The 20,492-nt window shown below is 46.6% G+C and overlaps 1 protein-coding gene across 1 annotated transcript; it reads right to left on the bottom strand.

The window, feature by feature from the left end:
• Positions 1–9,721: 9,721 nt before the first annotated feature.
• Positions 9,722–14,156, bottom strand: LOC110530677 (C2 calcium-dependent domain-containing protein 4C). Its single transcript, XM_021613915.2, has 3 exons — positions 13,524–14,156; positions 11,567–12,335; positions 9,722–11,431 (listed from the first exon to the last, which is right to left on the bottom strand). The coding sequence occupies exons 2-3, from the start codon at positions 12,308–12,310 to the stop codon at positions 10,883–10,885; spliced, it is 1,293 nt and encodes a 430-aa protein (XP_021469590.2). The 5' UTR covers positions 12,311–12,335; positions 13,524–14,156; the 3' UTR covers positions 9,722–10,882.
• Positions 14,157–20,492: the final 6,336 nt, after the last annotated feature.

The following is a 20,492-nucleotide window of genomic DNA, read 5'->3' as shown; positions in this document are numbered from 1 at the left end:
GTTGCCTTGATGACAGCTTTGCACATTCTTGGCATTCTCTCAAACTGTCACACCCTGATCTATTTCACCTGTCTTTGTGATTGTCTCCACCCCCCTCCTGGTGTCACCCATCTTCCCCATTATTCCCAGTGTATTTATTCCTGTGTTCTCTGTTTGTCTGTTGCCAGTTCGTCTTGTCAAGCTTACCAGTGTGTTTTTCCGAGCGCCTGTTTTTTCTAGTCCTAGCGGTTCTGACCTCTTGCCTGCCCTAACACTAAGCCCGCCTGCCTGAACATTCAGCCTGCCCTAAACTTGAGCCTGCCTGAACATTCAGCCTACCCTAAACTCGAGCCTGCCTGAACATTCAGCCTAACCTAAACTTAAGCATTGTTGTTTAGTAACCATATGCGTCATGTGTCTGCATCTGGGTCTCGCCCTATGTCGTTATAGAACGAACTGGCCAAGACTGACCCAGCAGACTCAGACTGGCTCCATCACGCTATCTCCCTGCAGGGAGACACCATTCAAAAACATGAGGAGCTACTCCAGAACCTTATGGAAGGGCTCCATTCGCTGGCGGAACGCCATGACCATTGGTTCAAGACGTTACTGCAGCAATTCCGTGGATTATCTCACAGCATACCACAACAGAGACCTCCCAGTCGCTCAGTAACTCCCCTACCAGTGGTGGGTTTGTACAGCCTACCCCGGCTCCCCGAGAACCCCACTTGTCTCCTCCAGAGCGATATTCTGGGGATCCTGGAACCTGCCGGGCTTTTCTTTCTCAGTACTCCATCATTTTTGAGCTGCAGCCATATTCGTTCCCTTCTGATTGGTCGAAGATAGCGTATCTGATTATGCTAATGCCTGGAAGGGCGCCCTCCTGGGCTATGGCAGTTTGGGCGCAACAATCCACCATTTGTCGTAATCTGGAAGATTTCACGGCAGAGGTAAGGAAGGTGTTTGAATCTCCAGGATCTGGGAGAGAGGCGGCCCAAAAACTTATTGGATTATGTCAAGACTCCTGTAGTTTGGCAGACTATGCAGTAGACTTTCGTACGTTGGCCGCCGAGAGTGCCTGGAATCCGGAGTCCCTATTTGATACCTTCCTTCATGGACTGTCGGAGGAGATAAAAGACGAGCTTGCAGCTCGGGAGTTACCTTTTGACCTCGATCCTCTCATAGCCCTAACCATTAGGATTGGTTGGCGTCTAGGGGAAAGCAGGAGTGAGTGGAGGACGGGTCTCGGTCACACTTGTTCATTCACTGCTGCCTGCTCCCCCCCCCCCGAAGAAGTCCGGAAGTCCCCGACGTCTGTATTTCTGAGAGGAGCCGAAGCCATCATCAGCCACCAATCATCGGCGACGGTTGACTCATTTACTCTGGAGCCTATGCAACTGGACATAGCTAGATTTTTGCGTAAGGAACATTGATGAAGGTTGAGCTCCAAGTGTTGTCTGTATTGTGGTGCTGCTGGGCATTACATAGCCACCTGCCCAGTAAAAGACCAGGCTCATCACTAGGAACGAGTACGTTGGTGGGCCAGACTGGGAGTTTTCTAACTCCCATTACTCGTACTCCCTTTGTTATCGTGCTGTCGGGTGACCGGTCTAAGTCTCTCCGGGTGCTCATCGACTCTGGGGCTGATGAGAGTTTTATGGACACTACCCTGGCATTTGCGCTAGGTTTCCCCACGCAACTCCTCTCCTTTCCCATGGATGCCAGAGCACTGGATGGCCGCTCCATTGGCAGGGCCATGCACAGCATAGTTCCCATTAACCTGCAGGAATCAGGCCATCACAGGGAGTTCATACAGCTTCTCCTTATTGAATCTCCACACATCACTGTTTTGGGATTCTAATGGCTCCAGAATCACAACCCTGTTATTGACTTGTTCAACCCTGGGTTGGAGCCCGTTTTGCGGCACAGCCTCCCCTGGGACGTCCTCCTCCTGGTTTAAGTAAAGCCTCAGATTTCTCTGCCATTCCCGCAGAGTACCATGATCTCCTGGAGGTTTTCAGCAAGTCTCGTGCTACCTCTCTTCCTCCGTATCGTCCTTACGATTGCGCTATTGACCTCCTTCTGGGCACCACACTGCCTCCGACGGCTATATTCCCTGTCTGGTCCTGAGACCGAGGCCATGGAGGAGTACATTGACGACTCTCTGGCTGCCAGGGGCATTCGCTCTTCTGCCTCCCCTGCGTGCGCAGGGTTCTTCTTTGTGGAGAAGAAGAACAAGACCCTGCGTCCATGTATCAACTACCTCAATGACAAAACTGCTAAGAATTGTTACCCCCTGCCACTCCTCTCCTCTGCTTTTGCACCTTTCCAGGGGGCTACCATCTTTTCCAAGCTGGACCTTCAGAATGCCTACAAATGTTGTTCAGATACTCAAAGGAGACAAGTGGAAGATGGCCTTCAACACTGCCAGTGGACATTATGAGTACCAGGTCATGGCATTTGAGCTCACCAACGATCCCACTGTTTTCCAGGCTCTGATCAACGATGTGCTTTCGGACATGTTGAATCGTTTTGTATTTGTCCACTTTGACAACATCCTTGTTTTCACCTGTTCTGCCCAAGAACACGCTCTCCGTGTTCTTCAGAGCCTCCTGGAGAATCAGTTGTTGGTGAAAGCAGAGAAGTGAGAGTTTCACCACTCTACTATCTCCTTTCTGGGATATGTCATCGCTGAAGGGAATGTCCAGATGGATCCTGAAAAGGTGAGAGCGGTGGTGGATTGGCCCCAACCTACGTCTAGAGTGCAGCTGGTTCCTGGGGTTTGCTCATTTATACCGTAGTCTCATTTGGGGCTGCAGCATGCTGCCGGCTCCTCTCTCTGCACTCACCTCTCCCAAGGTACCATTCACATGGTCCCCATTTGTAGACCTTAAGCATCGGTTTACTACAGCCCCCATCCTCATCCATCCGGACTCGGCCCGTCAGTTTGTGGTTGAGGTCTATGCTTCCGATGTGGGAGTGGGGGCCGTCCTGTCTCAGCGGTCTGTCCAGGACCAAAAGCTTCATCCCTGTGCCTTCCTGTCCCATCGTCTCAACTCCATGGAAAGGAACTATGACGTTGGGAACGTAACTGTAGGCAGGCCCGTTGGGCCCTGTTATTCACCAGGTTCAACTTCACGTCTCCTAACGCCCAGGGTCCAAAAATGTGAAGCGGGACACCCTCTCTCGCCTGTACAGTTCCGCTGCCACACCCTCTGAATTGGAGATCATCTTCCCTACCTAATTTCTTGCAGCTTCGGTTGTCTGGGGTATTGAGGCCCTGGTCCGCAAGGCACAACGTTCCCAGCTGGACCCTGGGGGGCCCCGGCTAATCGGATGTTCGTCCCTGATTTGGCCCGATCTCAAGTCCTGGAATTGGGTCATTCCTCCAGGGTTACCTGTCATCCTGGCGCTCATCGAACCCTGGCCTTCCTATGACAACGCTTCTGGTGGCCCACTATGGTTCCTGATGTCTCGGTCTTCGTCGCCGCATGCACTGTATGTGCTCAAAATAAGACTCTGCGGCAAGCTCCGTCTGACCTCCTCCAGGCACTCCCTGTTCGTCATCCCCCCGTCCCATATTTCCATGGATTTTGTCACTGGGCTCCATCCGTCAGATTGCAACGGCACCATTCTGACAGTGGTGGACAGGTTCTCTAAAGCCACCCATTTCATCCCTCTCCCCAAGTTACCTTCAGCCAAGGAGACGGCCCAGCTCATGGTGCAGCACATCTTTCGAATCCATGGACTCCCGGTTGACATTGTCTCTGACCGTGATCCTCAATTTTCATCCTGATTCTGGAAGGCGTTCTGCACCGTTATTCGGTCGTCGGCCAGCCTGTCCTCCGGGTTTCATCTCCAGTCCAATGGCCAGTTGGAGAGAGCCAAAAAAGACATGGAAACCACACTTCAGTGTCTCATCTCGACCAACAACACCACCTGGAGCCAGCAACTGTTTTCTGGGTGGAGTATGCTAGGAACACTATTCCCTCAACACCCTCAGCCCAGATGTTCATCCGCCGCTGTCGGCATACTTGGAAAAGAACTCAGTCGGCTCTTCTCAAGACCACCTCGAGATATCGTCGACAAGCAGACTGCCCCCAGACTATGGCTCCCCACTATCGTCTCAGGCAGAGGGTATGTCTGTCTACACGGGACCTGCCCCACAGGTGGAGTCCTGCAAACTTTCCCCACGTTTTATTGGTCCTTTCCCCATCTCTAGTGTCCTGTCCATCTTCTGTTACCCCGTACCTTCCGTGTACACCCTACTTTTCATGTGTCCAGGATTAAGCCCTTGTCTCACAGCTCTTTGTCTTCTGTTTCCAGGCCCACCCCTCCTCCCTGTGTCATCCGGCGTACACAGTGAGATGCCTCCTGCGTATTTGACCACGAGTCAGGGGTTTCCAGTACCTAGTTGACTGGGAGGGTTATGGCCTGGAGGAGAGATGCTGGGTCCCCTCTAAAGACATCCTGGAACTGGCCCTCACTGCCAACTTTCACCGCCGGCACCCTGGTCAACCAGGTAGGTCACCAGGTGGTGCCTCTGGGGGGTACTGTCATACTCTGATCTGTTTCACCTGTCTTTGTGATTGTCTCCACCCCCCTCCAGGTGTCACCTATCTTCCCCATTATTCCCAATGTATTTATTCCTGTGTTCTGTTTGTCTGTTGCCAGTTCGTCTTGTCTTGTCAAGCTTACCAGCGTTTTTTTCCAGAGTTCCTGTTTTTTCCTAGTCTGTTGTTTTTCTAGTCCTCCCGGTGACCTCTTGCCTGCCCTGACACTAAGCCCGCCTGCCTGACCGTTCAGCCTGCCCTGACCTCAAGCCTGCCTGCCGCCCTGTATCGTTTGGACTCTAACCTGGTTTATTAACTTTAGCCTGTCCTCGACCTGCCTCTTGCCTGCCACTTGTTTAATAAATATCAGAGACTCAAACCATCTGCCTCCTGTGTCTGCATCTGGGTCTCGCCCTGTGTTATAAAACCAGCTTCATGAGGAATGCTTTTTCCAACAGTCTTGAAGTAGTTCCCACACATGCTGAGCACTTGTTGGCTGCTTTTCCTTCACTACGTGGTCTAACTCATGCCAAACCATCTCCATTGGGTTGAGGTCAGGTGATTTGTAGAGGCCAGGTCATCTGATGCAGCACTCCATCACTCTCCTTGGTCAAATAGCCCTTACAGAGCATGGAGGTGTGTTTTGGGTCATTGTCCTGTTGAAAAACAAATGATAGTCCCACTAAGAGCAAACCAGATGGGATGGCGTATCGCTGCAGAATGCTGTGGTAGCCAAGCTGGTTAAGTGTGCCTTCATTTCTAAACAAATCAGACAGTGTCACCAGTAAAGCACCCCCACACCATCACACCTCCTCCGCCATGCTTCACGGTGGGAACCTCACATGCGGAGATATTCCGTTCACCTACTCTGTGTCTCAAAGACACAGCGGTTGGAACCAAAAATCTCAATTTGGACTCATCAGACCAAAAGGACATATTTCCACCGGAATAATGTCCATTGCTTGTGTTTCTTGGCAAAAGCAAGTCTCTTCTTCTTAATGGTGTCATTTACTAGTGGTTTCTTTGCAGCAAATAGACCACGAAGGCTTGATTAATTCAATCAGTCTCCTCTGAACAGTTGATGTTGAGATGTGTCTGAAACTTGAACTCTGCAGCATTTGGCAGTCCTCATGAAAGTCAGCCATCATTGCGCTTGATGGTTTTTGCGACTGCACTTGAATAAACTGTAATAGTTCTTTACATTTTCCATGTTGACTGCCCTTCATGTCTTAAAGTAATGATGGACTGTCATTTCTCTTTGCTTATTTGAGCTGTTCTTGCCATAATATTTATTGGTCTTTTACCAAATAGGGCTAGCTTCTGTATACCACCCCTACCTTGTCACAACACAACTGATTGGCTCAAAAACATTAAGAAGGAAATAAATTCCACAAATTAACTTTTAACAAGGCACACCTGCTAATGGAAATGCATTCCAGGTGACTACCTCATGAAGCTGGTTGAAAGAATGCAAAGCTTTCATCATGGTGGCTACTTTGAAGAATCTCAAATATAAAATATATTTTGATTTGTTAATTTAGATATTTTTTTGGTTACTATGTGAATCAATATGTTTTATTTCATAGTTTTGATGTCTTCACTATTATTCTACAATGTAGAAAATAGTACAACTAACAAAACCCTTGAATGAGTAGGTGTGTCCAAACCTTTGACTGGTACTGTATGTGACATATATTTCTGCCTTATATACACATACACTGTATATACTAAAGTATGTGGACACCCCTTCAAATTAGTGGATTTGGCTATTTCAGCCACACCCATTGCTGACAGGTATATAAGATCGAGTACACAGCCATGCAATCTCCATAGACATTGGCAGTAGAATGGCCTTCCCAAAGAGCTCAGTGACTTTCAACGTAGCACAGTCATAGGATGCTATCTTTCCAATAAGGCAGTGAGTCAAGTCTCTGCCCTGTTAGAGCTGCCCCAGTTAACTGTAAGTGCTGTGATTGTGACGTGGAAACATCTAGGAGAAGCAACTCCTCAGCTGCAAAGTGGTGGCCACACAAGCTCACTGAATGGGACTGCCGAGTGATGAAGTGCGTAGCGCTTAAAATTGCATTCTCTGATATGATGAATCACGCTTCACCATCTGACAGTCTGACGGACAAATCTGGGTTTGGCGGATGCCAGGAGAACGCTACCTGCCCAAAAGCATAGTGCCAACTCTAAAGTTTGGTGGAGGAGGAATTATGGTCTTGGGTTGTTTTTTATGGTTTAGATCTCTTAGTTCCAATGAAGGGACATCTTAACGCTACAGCATACAATGACATTCTAGATGTTTCTGTGCTTCCAACTTTGTGGCAACAGTTTGGGGAAGGCCCTTTCCTGTTTCATCATGAAAATGCCCCTGTGCACAAAGCGAGGTCCTATAGATAAATAGTTTGTTGAGATAGTTGTGAAAAAACTTGAATGGCCTGAACAGAGCCCTGACCTCAACCCCATCGAACACCTTTGGGATGAATTGGAATGCCGACTGCGAGCCAGGCCTAATCGACCAACATCAGTTCCCGACCTTTATAATGCGCTTGTGGTTGAATGAAAGCAAGTCCCCACAGCAATGTTCCAAAATCTAGTGGAAAACCTTCCCAAGAAGAGTGGAGGCTGTTATAGCAGCAAAGGGGGGAACAACTCCATAATAATGCCAATGATTTTGGAATGAGATGTTCGACGAGCAGGTGTCCACATACTTTTGGTCATGTAGTGTATATATGCATATACGGTATGTACAATACTTATACAGTGCATTCGGAAAGTATTTAGACCCATTGATATTTACACATTTTGTTACGTTACAGCCTTCATCTAAATTATTATTATTTTTAATTCACTCATCAATCTACACACAATACCCCATAATGAAAAGCAAAAATAGGTTTTTAGAAATTTTAGCTAATTTCTAAAAGATAAAAAAACTGAAATATCACATTTACATAAGAATTCAGACCCTTTACTCAATACTTTGTTGAAGCACCTATGGCAGTGAATACAGCCTTGAGTCTTCTTGGGTATGACACTACAAGCTTGGCACTCCTGTATTTGAGAGTTTCTCCCATTCTTCTCTGCAGATCTTCTCAAGCTCTGTCTGGTTGGATGGGGAGAGTCACTGCAGAGCGATTTTCAGGTCTCTCCAGAGATGTTCGATTGGGTTCAAGTCCGGAATCTGGCTGGTCCACTCAAGGACATTCAGAGACTTGTCCCAAAGCCACTCCTGCGTTGGTTTGGCTGTGTGCTTAGGGTTGTTATTCTGTTTGCAAATCTGGTACAAATCTGTCGTTCTGCCCCTGAACAGGCAGTTCCCACTGTTCCTAGGCCGTCATTGAAAATAAGAATATGTTCTTAACTGACTTGCCTAGTTAAATAAAGGTTAATTAGTATGGTCAGGGCGTGAGTTGGGGTAGGCAGTCTATGTTTGTTTATCAATATTGGTTTTTGTGTTCGGCCTGGTATGGTTCTCAATCAGAGGCAGGGTTAGTTGTCCCTAGGTAGCCTTTTTCCACCTGGGTTTCATGTGTGTTTATTTCCTGTTTAGTGTTTTGTAATTCACCTTACGGGACTGTTCGTTTGTTGTTAATTGTTTTTGTTCAGTGTTCATTTTGCTTCAATAAATTATGGACACTTACCACGCTGCGTTTTGGTCATCCGATCCTTCTTGCTTCTCCTCCTCAGAAGAGGAGATCCCTTACAATTATAAAGAAAATATTTTAGAAACAATGGCAACATTGTCATGTTGATCTGAGCCTTGCTGTTGAAAAACCACATTAGTGTCCGACCTTCGACTGTCGCAGATGCAGTTCCGCCGACATTACTCTTCAACTTTGTCTACAGTCTATGAATGATGGCTATGAATGTCATCCTATTGATTATGAGTGAAATACTGTGATGCATTTTAGAGAGATAATGTCACCTCTCTGGAGAACTGTGTGGTATGACCCAATCTAGTTAGGAGGGTTGCCAACTGGGGTGTAATCATTAGTCCAAACTGTAGCAAACAGTTGAAAATGGAAAACGTTTTGCAAAAAAAAAACTAGACGTTCTATTGGACAAATTTAGTTTGGTCCCTCTGCATTTCGTTCCGTTTGCTTCTGTTGTGACAGTAAGCCTAGAGAGAAACAGAGACAGTAAGCCTAGAGAGAAACAGTGACAGTAAGCCTAGAGAAAAACAGAGACAGTAAGCCTAGAGAGAAACAGAGACAGTAAGCCTAGAGAGAAACAGAGACAGTAAGCCTAGAGAAAAACAGAGACAGTAAGCCTAGAGAAACAGAGACAGTAAGCATAGAGAGAAACAGAGACAGTAAGCCTAGAGAGAAACAGAGACAGTAAGCCTAGAGAGAAACAGAGACAGTAAGCATAGAGAGAAACAGAGACAGTAAGCATAGAGAGAAACAGAGACAGTTAGCCTAGAGAGAAACAGAGACAGTGAGCCCAGAGAGAAACAGAGACAGTAAGCCTAGAGAGAAACAGAGACAGTAAGCCCAGAGAGAAACAGACACAGTAAGCCCAGAGAGAAACAGAGAGCTAGAGACAAAGATACTGAGCTGTTCCAATGCAGATTCCCATGCAGAGTTAAACCAATGAAACCTCCCTCTCCCCCATTGTAATCTTTCATCCATTCAGGGAGGTATAATTAGAGAAGATCTGCTCTCATCTCTTTCTCCCTGATGGGGCCTTTAATTTCTGCTATTTGACTCATTCAAATGAGAGCTGGTGAAAAGGGAATGACAATTGGACATTTAAATGGATGCTTGAAAGCACTACGAACCAATCCGTTGCATATGAGAAGCGCTGCAAAAATCCTTGAAAAGGACACCTTGTGCAGGTTCTGTTTAAACGACTGAGTGGAATGAGTGCCACTTGAATGACTGACCTATTCTTAGAACCAATTTAGATCCTGTGGGATAAGATTGAAAGGTACAGTCAAGGAAAATGGAGCACACTCACTATAGATTGTTTATGACGCTGGAAACATTAAGGATAGTGCATCTCATAAAGCATCTACTGCTGCTCTAGGATATGAGTATAGGGACATGATCCCAGATCAGCGCTTCTACTCTGAGACCCTTTATAAATACAGACCCTGGTCATTTGGTAGTGAGTCTTTGTTTGCGCAGCTCGTTGTCACACAACATGTTGAGAACAGGATGTAGTATCACTGAAAGCAAAGAGAAGATCTAGAGCTTTTTAATAGATAGAAGTCAACGTGTCACACAAACATCAATCATATCCATATGTTCAATCTAACACTGATTCTGATTTTACAGCTCTTAATTAAAACTAAGGAATCTTCCATTGATCATGATACATGTGTTTAAGAACAAAGAGCATGCAAAATGACATTCTGGTAAAAGTACAGAATAACTACAAAATATACTGTTAACAGCTCACACTAGTATCATCCAGCTTCCTCACTTCTGATATGGAACCCAGCTACTGCACATGTACTGAATAACACAATATGAATATACCCTCAAGTGAATCAATAAAGACAGTTCAGCAATACAACATAAAGAGGGGAGATGTAGCAAGAAAAACCTAGCTTTACTACTGCTGTCAATAGGTAAGATAATGTGATGTTAGAATGAAATCAAACCCACAATGTGGAGAACCCCCCCCCCCCCCCACACACACACACATACACACACAGACCTCCTCACTCTGATCTGCTACATGCTGGTCTCCAAGGTGACCAATTTCACTAAAGCGCTCCACCACAGGGTTTGATCTCAGTCAATCTCAGTCAATCCAGACAGAAGAAACAGCCTGGACGCATTTCATTCCAACAAGTTGTCTGCTCCCCTTTGTTCTTGTTCAAACCCCTTCACAGATCTGACTTGACTGGGTAGTAGCTGAACTGTGGTAGGTGAGCTGTGGTAGGGGTGCTGTGGTGTGGTAGGGGGCTGTGTTACGTGTGGTAGGTGCTGTGGTGTGGTAGGGGTACTGTGGTAGGTGCGGTGTGGTAGGTGTGCTGTGGTGTGGTAGGTATGTTGTGGTAGGGGTGCTGTGGTGTGGTGTGGTAGGTGAACTGTGGTAGGTGAGCTGTGGTAGGTGAACTGTGGTAGGTGAACTGTGGTAGGTGAGCTGTGGTAGGTGAACTGTGGTAAGTGCGCTGTGGTAGGTGAACTGTGTTAGGTGTGCTGTGGTAAATGCGCTGTGGTAGGTGTGCTGTGGTAGGTTAACTGTGGTAGGTGAACTGTGGTAGGTGAACTGTGAAGCAATAGCTCTACCTAGTGCCCACCATAAATGATTCCCTATCAGATCAGGCAAATGGAGTAAACGAGTGAAGAGTGATAAGGGAGATAACCAGGGGAGGGAGCATCTTTGTGTCCCTAGAAGCCTGGCAGCAGGTCGCTGAGCAGCACCTCCCTCTCCCCCAGCAGCAGGTCTCTCTTCAGACTGGTCCCCTTGTTCACCACCTTCATCTTCATGGCCAGGCTCTTGACCTGGGTGACGGGCACCGCGTCAAAGAAGAAGTCCTCGTTGAACACGGGGTTCCTGCTGTTCTTGATGATGGTGCTCCTCTGCTTCTGCTGCTTGCCTGGGTTCAGGTACAGAGACACGCAGCAGTTGATGCTCTTCACGTCCGTCTGTTTGTCATACAGGTCCTCGGCGGCGAGCACTCGGACCCTCAGCCGGGCCGTTTCGGCGTCGTAGTGCATGCTGATTCTCAGCGTGCCGCCCTTGTGGAGGTTGACCGAGTGCTCGCGCTGGAGGTCTGAACTTGCCCCCCCGGAGCCGGTCCCCTTGCGTCCGCGGAAGGCGGGGGAGGGAGGGCAGCGCAGGCGGCGGCGTGTCAGGTTGGGGCTGTTGTCGGCTGAGCTGCACTCGTCTGTGGACAGGGAGCTGTGGCGCGCCAGGGTACGCTTGGCACGAGACACCTGAGGGGGAAATCAAATCAGGGAAGGGATGATAATAAGATAGAGGGGATCATGAAATTCTGAGCTAAATGTATTTTGAAAACACTTTGTAAATAAAGTAAATAAATCCTTATGGTTATCATCCTTACTGTTTACCTTGGCCTGCGTCTCCTGGGTGATGGATCGGAGGAGGGAGGCAGAGCGGGTGAGGAGAGGGGAGGTATAGGGGGAGGACTCGGCTGAGGAGCACGTGTCGCTCTCACCCCCGCTGAAATAGCGGTAAGGGTTGGGGTCGGAGGGGGTCAGGTGGTTCCCACCCTGGGTGCGTCTCTGGGAGCCCGGGGAGGTGTGGGGGCTGTTGGGGTTGCTGTGGAACAGGGACTCCTTGCGGCGGGTGTGGGGGCTCTCCACCAGCGTGGAGAAACCGTACGAGGTCTGGGCTTTGGGGACGTAAGGCAGGGACATGGCTGTCTGGGACTGGGGGTCTGCATTGGTGTTAGGGTCTCCCCCCTCCCCTACCCCGCTCCCCGGGTCGTCAGCGCTCTCTATCTGGATGACGTGGCGATTAGCGGCCCTCAAGAGGCTGCGGGTGTCCCCAGTCAGCTGGGAGAGCAGACGTGGGCTGCGGGAGTTCCGGGTGCAGTTGCCCTGGGTTTGGCTGCAGATGGTGTGCTCTGAGGCGGAGGGGCACAGAGTAGAGCGGGGCTGGGTCTCCGGAGTTAGGCACTCTGCCTCTGAAGGGCAGCAGATGAGTTTGGGGGGGATGAAGAAGTCAGGGATCTTATCAGGGGTGATGATGTTGTTATAGACGGAGACGGGGCCAGTCTGGTTCTGCTGCTTGTCCCCTGCCGATGCAGAGTGACCATTGTGAGGGCCACGGAACTTCTCCAGGAGCCACATGCTTCCCTCCAGGGCCTGAAGCTAGCTGCAGGCACAGGTGGACAGGAAGTGATGATGTCATACAGTCACAGTTAGGTAGGAAGTGACATCACCTTGAGTCAACATGTAAATCAAACCGTGGCATACAGACACAGACAGATAGGAGGAGTCTCAATATTGTGAGTTTATGCCATTTCCTTGCTTCAACTCCTAAACTGCACTGATGTCAGTTGAAAGCAATATGGCAAGTCAACTTAATTTGCTATCACCTGCCACCTGCCTCTCAAAACAGTTTGGATCAAGGAAATCATGCAAGTAGAGGAAACCATGTTAGACTATTGAGATGCACCCAGTGCCTGGTGAAATGTCAGAGACACCACAGGAGAGCTTCCATAGCAACTCCAAACCAAAGCATTTCCCTATTATCAGATAATTGAACATCACCGCTGTTGTGGAATCATTCCAAGAAAAATCTGAGGCTGTAAAGCCAAACTGCAAGTCCAAACGTGTTGCTAAGCACCAGCGTGCTCCAGGCTGTAGCCTATGCCTTTTAAAGCTTATATTGAATCGCCCCCCTGCGGTAGTACCCTCAATTCAATCGAATCCCGATTGCAGTAGGCTATTACGCAGTAGCATATGATTATTCCTTTTTCTGTAGTCTAATTAAAATACTTTTGCCTAATAAATCCTGGTGGACTATAGACAGGACTGATTAAATCCAGTCCTTGTGATATAATAGAACAAAGAAAGATTGTTCTCTATCACTGCACCCCATTGATGAAAGTCTCTAAAATCCTTGAACATTAAATAAATCAGTGCAAAAAAAAAGTAAATTCAGTTTTAAATGTGTTTGCTTCCACTGAAGGCACCAACTTTGATAAACGTGAAGACTTCCCGTAAGTGCGCGACAATGCGCATAACCTATCATATCAAAGAGAGGTAAAGTCAGTCGAGTCAGGTTTATGATTCCACCAAACAAAGACATATTTGCATATTCAATAAAAAAATACGGTTATCTATAATCGATGAGAGAATGTAATTATAAAGATATTTGACATTGTGCGCAGCTGACCAACTTTTACGCACTTTAGGCGGGATGGTCCCTGAAATGAGAACAACTTGTAAAAAAGACACAGACAAAATCACAGACACTGATTAAAAAACGGTTACTGATGAGTCTACAAGCAAAGACAACCGGAGGACCTGTCACATCACTGGAACTCATGGATCTCACCGTTGTGCTGAAGTGTTACTCTCGCTCTCCTGCTGAACTCCCGATAAAAACAGAAAATGTTCCAACTTCCCTCACATGCGTGTGTCTGTGTCCCCTCAATACTTTCCGTAATTCACCTCACATGGGTTGCCTAGCTAACCTACTTTACATAGACACAGTAACCTAACTGTTGGGCACAAAACACATAGTTGGGGCTCTGATGATTCAGTTTCACCTCTGGGTTATATATGGACCCCGCGCGCCGCGCTCTCCATGGTGACTGGAAGCCAGTGGGAGGTTCCCAAGCTGTCCACCCGCCCTCCTCAAAATAGAATGTAATTTGCTTAAATACGTGTTTTGATGTTAACCGCGGGGCAAATCAGTGTTTCCGTGCTATTTCGTATAGCCAACTCATTGTATTTGCAAACAATAACATTAACGACCTCCCTGTCTGTGGACAAGATTATTCCTCCTCTCTCCACTACTCAGACATTCTACCTCCATTCTTGTCTCAACTCCCAGACGTTTTGATTTTGTTCAATTTGTTGTATCTTACACTACCTGGCCAGAAGTATTTGAACATCCCTTCAAATTAGTGGATTTCAGCCAGAACCGTTGCTGATAGGTGTATAAAATCGAGCACACAGCCATGCGATCTCCATAGACAAACATTGGCAGAAGAATGGCCTTACTGAAGAGCCCAGTGACTTTCAACGTGGCACCATCATATGTTGCCACCTTTCGAACAAGTCAGTTCATCAAATTTCTGCCCTGCTAGAGCTGCCCCGGTCAACTGTAAGTGTTGTTATTGGCAAGTGTTAGGTGCTCAGCCACGAAGTAGGCCACACAAGCTCACAGAACAGGACTGCTGAGTGCTGAAGTGCGAAGCTCGTAAAAATGGTATGTTTCCAGTTGCAACACTCACTACCAAGTTCCAAACTGCCTCTGGAAGCAACGTCAGCACATTAACTATTCATTGGGGGCTTCATGAAATGGGTTTCCATGGTCGACCAGCCGCACACAAGCTTAAGATTACCATGTTCAATGCCAAGTGTCGGCTGGAGTGGTGTAAAGCTCGCTGCCATTGGACTCTGGAGCAGTGGAAATGTGTTTTCTGGAGTAATGAATCACGCTTCACCATCTGGCAGTCCAACGGACAAATCTGGGTTTGGCGGATGCCAGGAGAACGCTGCCAGCCCTAATCCATAGTGCCAACTCTAAAGTTTGGTGGAGGAGGAATTATGGTCTTGGGTTGTTTTTTATGTTTTAGATCTCTTAGTTCCAATGAAGGGAAATCTTAACGCTACAGCATACAGTGACATTCTAGACGATTCTGTGCTTCCAACTTTGTGGCAACAGTTTGGGGAAGGCCCTTTCCTGTTTCATCATGACATGCACAGAGCAAGATCCATACAGAAACAGTTTGTCAAGATTTGTGTGGAAGAACTTGACTGGCCTGCACAGAGCCCTGACCTCAACCCCAATCGAACATCTTTAGGATGAATTGGAATGCCGACTGCAAGCCAGACCTATCACCCAACATCAGTGCCCGACCTCACTAATGCTCTTGTAGCTGAATGGAAGCAAGTCTCCTGCGGCAATGTTCTAACATCTAGTGGAAAGCCTTCCCAGAAGAGTGGTGGTTGCTACAGCAGCAAAGGCGGGACCAAATCCATATTAATGCCCATGATTTTGGAATAAGATGTTCGATGAGCAGGTGTCCACATACTTTTGGTCATGTAGTGTAGCTTGTGTGTGTTATTGTAATTCAGCTACTAGCTTCCACAGTACACGACATAAATACAACATTGTCCATTGAATCAAGCAGGCTGACATGGAATCAGAATTTCAAGCAGGAGACACCTGTGGAATTGACTGGACTTTAAAAACATATTATGTTGCGTTTGCAGGTCATATGTGCAGATCCACTTCTGTGGAAGTTGTGTTTCATTTGGCCAGGGCAGATAGACCACATAAATAGAATTACTGCAAAACCTGGAGTTGATAACAACGCAGTGTGATCCTTCATCTACTCCCAGCCAGCAGGTCTCCTGGAGGTCTCTGTCTGTGATAACTGGATAGATCAGTCCCTTAGTGAAGTTATAGTGACACTCTAACCCCTGCATTGCATTACCCTGTATTGCTGGGCCAATGGGGGAAGGGGAGTAGGAGAGGGTGGCCCTTTAATCGGAAGATTTGTTATCCTCAAGAGCTGTAAGAGTTTCCCTGACTGGAGCTCAGCATCCATCGCTGGTTCAATAAGCCAATGGGCAATGAGGCGGCTGTTAGAGAGAAACTGCCTGGCAGTCTGGTCCCTTTGGGCTGTGGGGAAATGATGGCACTCTATTGTTTGCAATGGCATGTAGAGGATCAGTGGGAAAGTGTTGATATAGTTCAGCATTAAACTGAAGGATCTTCTCAATCTAAATTGGTGCTAAAATAAAATGATAAAAGACAAAAACAATATTTTTGTATGCACACATTCATGAGCACACGCACGCATGCACACACACACACAAATAGTCAAACTGAGAGAAAGGGAGAAGAGGGATTGTACACAGAATCACCGGGGAGCTGTCCATGGAACTAATGTACAAGAATAACTATAGCGTGTTGGGCTCTGGGACTAGCCGACATCCGTCCCTCTCCATGGTCCTGAGATATAGATATTTTTGTTGAGATTCAATGACTATAAATGAATGTCAGTGTTAAAGATTGTCAACTCATCACTTGTAAAGAAATTATTGTTTTGCAAGTATACAAAGGCTAAATCAAGTCCCTCATCAGTGCATTGAAAATCTATCAGTCACGACAATGCTGGTGTGAAATATTGAACTGGACTGAACTGAGAATAATCCAACTCCAATGGAATCTATACCCCTCTGTCTCTCTTTTCTGACCCGCTCTCTTTCAGCACCACATGTTCATACTAGGCACATGAGGACCACGGACAGCTCCTGGCTCTGTGCCACATTAGAAATTGAAGTAACAATATGCAACAATAACATGTCTAATGTAAATATCACAGATCTGGTGACTAATAAAGATACAGGATGGGGAAGGGTTCTAAATCGTCTGGGAAGTCACCATAGCAACCATGGCAAACCTACTCAAGTTGGCGTTTGGCGTTGGAGTATGCTGTGCACACACACTTAGATCTTCAGAGTCAACAGTTATGGTTAAAGTATGGATTTGGAAGGATTAGGGTTAGAATAGCTATTTTCAGAAGAGTGGTGAAAGGGTATAATAAAATAGGAAAAGGCCGAATGGGAAGGGGGATTCAGAAAAACATAAATAAAGGGTAAGATAGGAGGGTGAGAGAGTGGAGACATGAATAGACCACCTGCAAGGGTTACATACATTTGTTTATTTGACGGGGGTCTACAGAACACAACCTCCGAATGATCATTACTCTTTCGTGTCGCTACCATAGCAACAACTAGTTCCAGGCCATTTTTTTCCCTTCCCGCATTTCTGATGTGTTAAAATCATGAAAAAATTGGCATCCTTTGAGGGGAAAGTCATTGCATAACTGCAACTGGCTCACATCAGACAGGGTAAAGGGATGTGAAAATAGATTGGATGAAAGTTTTCTCGCCTCCCTTCAAAGAACCATTTTGTGGCCACAGATGTCTGTTGAACACAGCTGGACTATATGAAAATGTTTGCCTGCAAAACACAGATTGTTTTTCTTTGTGTCGTTTCCACACATTGAAAAAAGTACATTGTATGTTTGTAGTTCTTCTTAGTAGAGAAAAGCACAGAATACAATGCTTAATTTAAGAAGTTATGTGTTTGTGTTTATATGTGTGTCTGTGTTTGTATGTGTGTGTGTGCATGCATGTGTGTGATGTAAATATAGAATGTGACAGTGTGAGAGGGACCCTCCGAGTAACCATGGCGACAAGCAGAAGCAAACACCTGCGAATGAGCATTAGGCTGTGCACTTACAGGAAGACCTCTAATTGGTGAGCGAGAAAGGGAGTTAGAGAGAGAGAGAGAGAGAGAGAGAGAGAGAAAGAGAGAAAGAGAGAGAGAGAGAGAGAGAGAGAGAGAGAGAGAAAGAGAGAGAGAGAAACAGAAGGTACAGTACTATTTTACCCCGACTATTACTCTCATATTGCATCATGTAAAAGCATTTGAACTCACACTGTACGAGGTCCTTATCATCATTGGAACTTATGAACATTTCCCACCTTAGATATGCATTAGTACTATTTTCATTTTTGATTAACGTTTGTTGTTCGGTTTTAAGCTCTCCTACTTCCTTATTACTCCTTATTCCAAACTTAACCACACAGGGGTAATGCCTAACCTTAACCACAGGGGTAATGCCTAACTTTAAGCACACAGGGGTATTGCCTTTCCTTAACCACACAGTAATGCCTAACCTTAACTATGCAGGGCTAATACCTAAGCTTAACCACACAGTAATTCCTAACCTTAACTATGCAGGGCTAATACCTAAGCTTAACCACACAGTAATGCCTAACCTTAACTATGCAGGGCTAATACATAAGCTTAACCATACAGTAATGCCTAACCTTAACTATGCAGGGCTAATACCTAAGCTTAACCACACAGTAATGCCTAACCTTAACCACACAGTAATGCCTAACCTTAACTATGCAGGGCTAATACCTAAGCTTAACCACACAGTAATGCCTAACCTTAACTACACAGTAATGCCTAACCTTAACCACACAGTAATGCCTAACCTTAACTATGCAGGGCTAATACCTAAGCTTAACCACACAGTAATGCCTAACCTTAACTATGCAGGGCTAATACCTAAGCTTAACCACACAGTAATGCCTAACCTTAACCACACAGTAATTCCTAACCTTAACTATGCAGGGCTAATACCTAAGCTTAACCACACAGTAATGCCTAACATTAACCAGACAGGGGTAATGCCTAACCGAAACAGCCAAGTGACACGAACCTATCAGACGAGCTAAACTACTTCTATGCTCGCTTCGAGGCAAATAACAGTGAAACATGCATTATAGCACTAGATGTACCGGAAGACTGTGATCATGCTCTCCGCAGCCAATGTGAATAAGACCTTTAGACAGGTCAACATTCACAAGGCCGCAGGGCCAGACGTATTACCAGGACATGTACTGCGAGCATGCGCTGACCAACTAGCAAGTATCTTCAATTACATTTTCAACCTCTCCCTTACCGAGTCCGTAATACCAACATATTTTAAGCAGACCACCATAGTGCCTGTGCCCAAGAACACTAGGGTAACCTGCCTCAATGACTACAGAACCGTAGCACTCACGTCTGTAGCCATGAAGTGCTTTGAAAGGCTGGTCATGGCTCACATCAAAACTATCATCCCAGAAACCCTTGACCCACTCCAATTTGCATACCACCCCAACAGATCCACAGATGATGTAATCTCTATTGCACTCCACACTGCCCTTTCCCACCTGGACAAAATAAACACCTATGTGAGAATGCTATTCATTGGCTACAGCTCAGAGTTCAACACCATAGTGCCCTCAAAGCTCAACAACAAGTTAAAACTGGATCCTAGTCTTCCTGGTGGTAAGGGTAGTTAACAACACATCTGCCACACTGATCCTCAACACAGGGGCCCCTCAGAGGTGCGTGCTCAGTCCCCTCCTGTACTCCCTGTCACTCATGACTGCACGGCCAGTTACAACTCCAACACCATCATTACATTTTCCGATGACAACGAGACAGCCTATAAGGAGGAGGTAAGAGACCTGGCTGTGTGGTGCCAGGACACCAACCTCTCCCTCAATATGATCAAGACAAAGGAGATGATTGTGGACTACAGGAAAAAGAGGACCAAGCACTCCCCCATTCTCATTGATGGGGTTGCAGTGGAGCAGGTTGAGAGCTTCAAGTTCCTTGGTGTCCACATCACCATCAAACTAACATGGTCCAAGCACACCAAGACAGTCGTGAAGAGGGAATGACAAAACCTATTCCCCCTCAGGAGACTGAAAAGATTTGGCATAGGTCCTCAGATCCTCAAAAGGTTCTACAGCTGCACCATCGAGTGCATCCTGACTGGTTGCATTACTGCCTGGTATGGCAACTGCTTGGCCTCCGACCACAAGGCACCACAGAGGGTAGTGCGAATGGCCCAGTACATCACTGGAGCCAAGCTTCTTGCCATCCAGGACCTCTATACCAGGCAGTGTCAGAGGAAGGCCCTAAAAATTGTCAAAGACTTCAGCCACCCTAGTCATAGACTGTTCTCTCTGCTACCGCGGTACCGGAGCGTCAAGTCTAGGTCCAAGAGGCCTCTAAACAGCTTCTACCCCCAAGCCATAAGACTCCTGAACGTCTAGTCAAATGGCTACCCAAACTGTTTGCATTGCCCTCCCACCTCCACACCACTGCCACTCTCTGTTATCATTTATGCATAGTCACTTTAATAACTCTACCTACATGTACATACAACCTCATCTAACCGGTGCCCCCACACATTGACTCTAAACCGGCATCCCTCTGTATATATTGTGATTTTTTTACTGCTGTTCTTTAATTACTTGTTAGTTTTATCTCTTATTCTAATCCAATTTGTTTAACCTGCACTGTTGGTTAATGGCTCGTAAGTAAGCATTTCACTGTAAGGTGAAACCTGTTGTATTCGGCGCATGTGACTAATAACATTTGATTTGATTTAATGTCTTATCTTAACCCCACAAGCGTAATGCCTAACCTTAACCACACAGGGGTACTGCCTAACCTTAAGCACAAAGGGGTAATGCCTTACCTTAACCACAGGGGTGATTCCTAACCTTAACCACAAAGGGGCAATGCCTAACCTTAACCACACAGGGGTACTGCCTTACCTTAACCACAGGGGTGATTCCTAACCTTAACCACACAGGGGCAATGCCTAACCTTAACCACAAAGGGGTAATGCCTTACCTTAACCACAGGGGTGATTCCTAACCTTAACCACACAGGGGCAATGCCTAACCTTAACCACACAGGGGT

This window comes from Oncorhynchus mykiss, chromosome 8 (genome assembly GCF_013265735.2).
Source record: "Oncorhynchus mykiss isolate Arlee chromosome 8, USDA_OmykA_1.1, whole genome shotgun sequence".
Taxonomy (NCBI): domain Eukaryota; kingdom Metazoa; phylum Chordata; class Actinopteri; order Salmoniformes; family Salmonidae; genus Oncorhynchus; species Oncorhynchus mykiss.
This window is presented reverse-complemented; position numbering and strand designations above follow the sequence as displayed.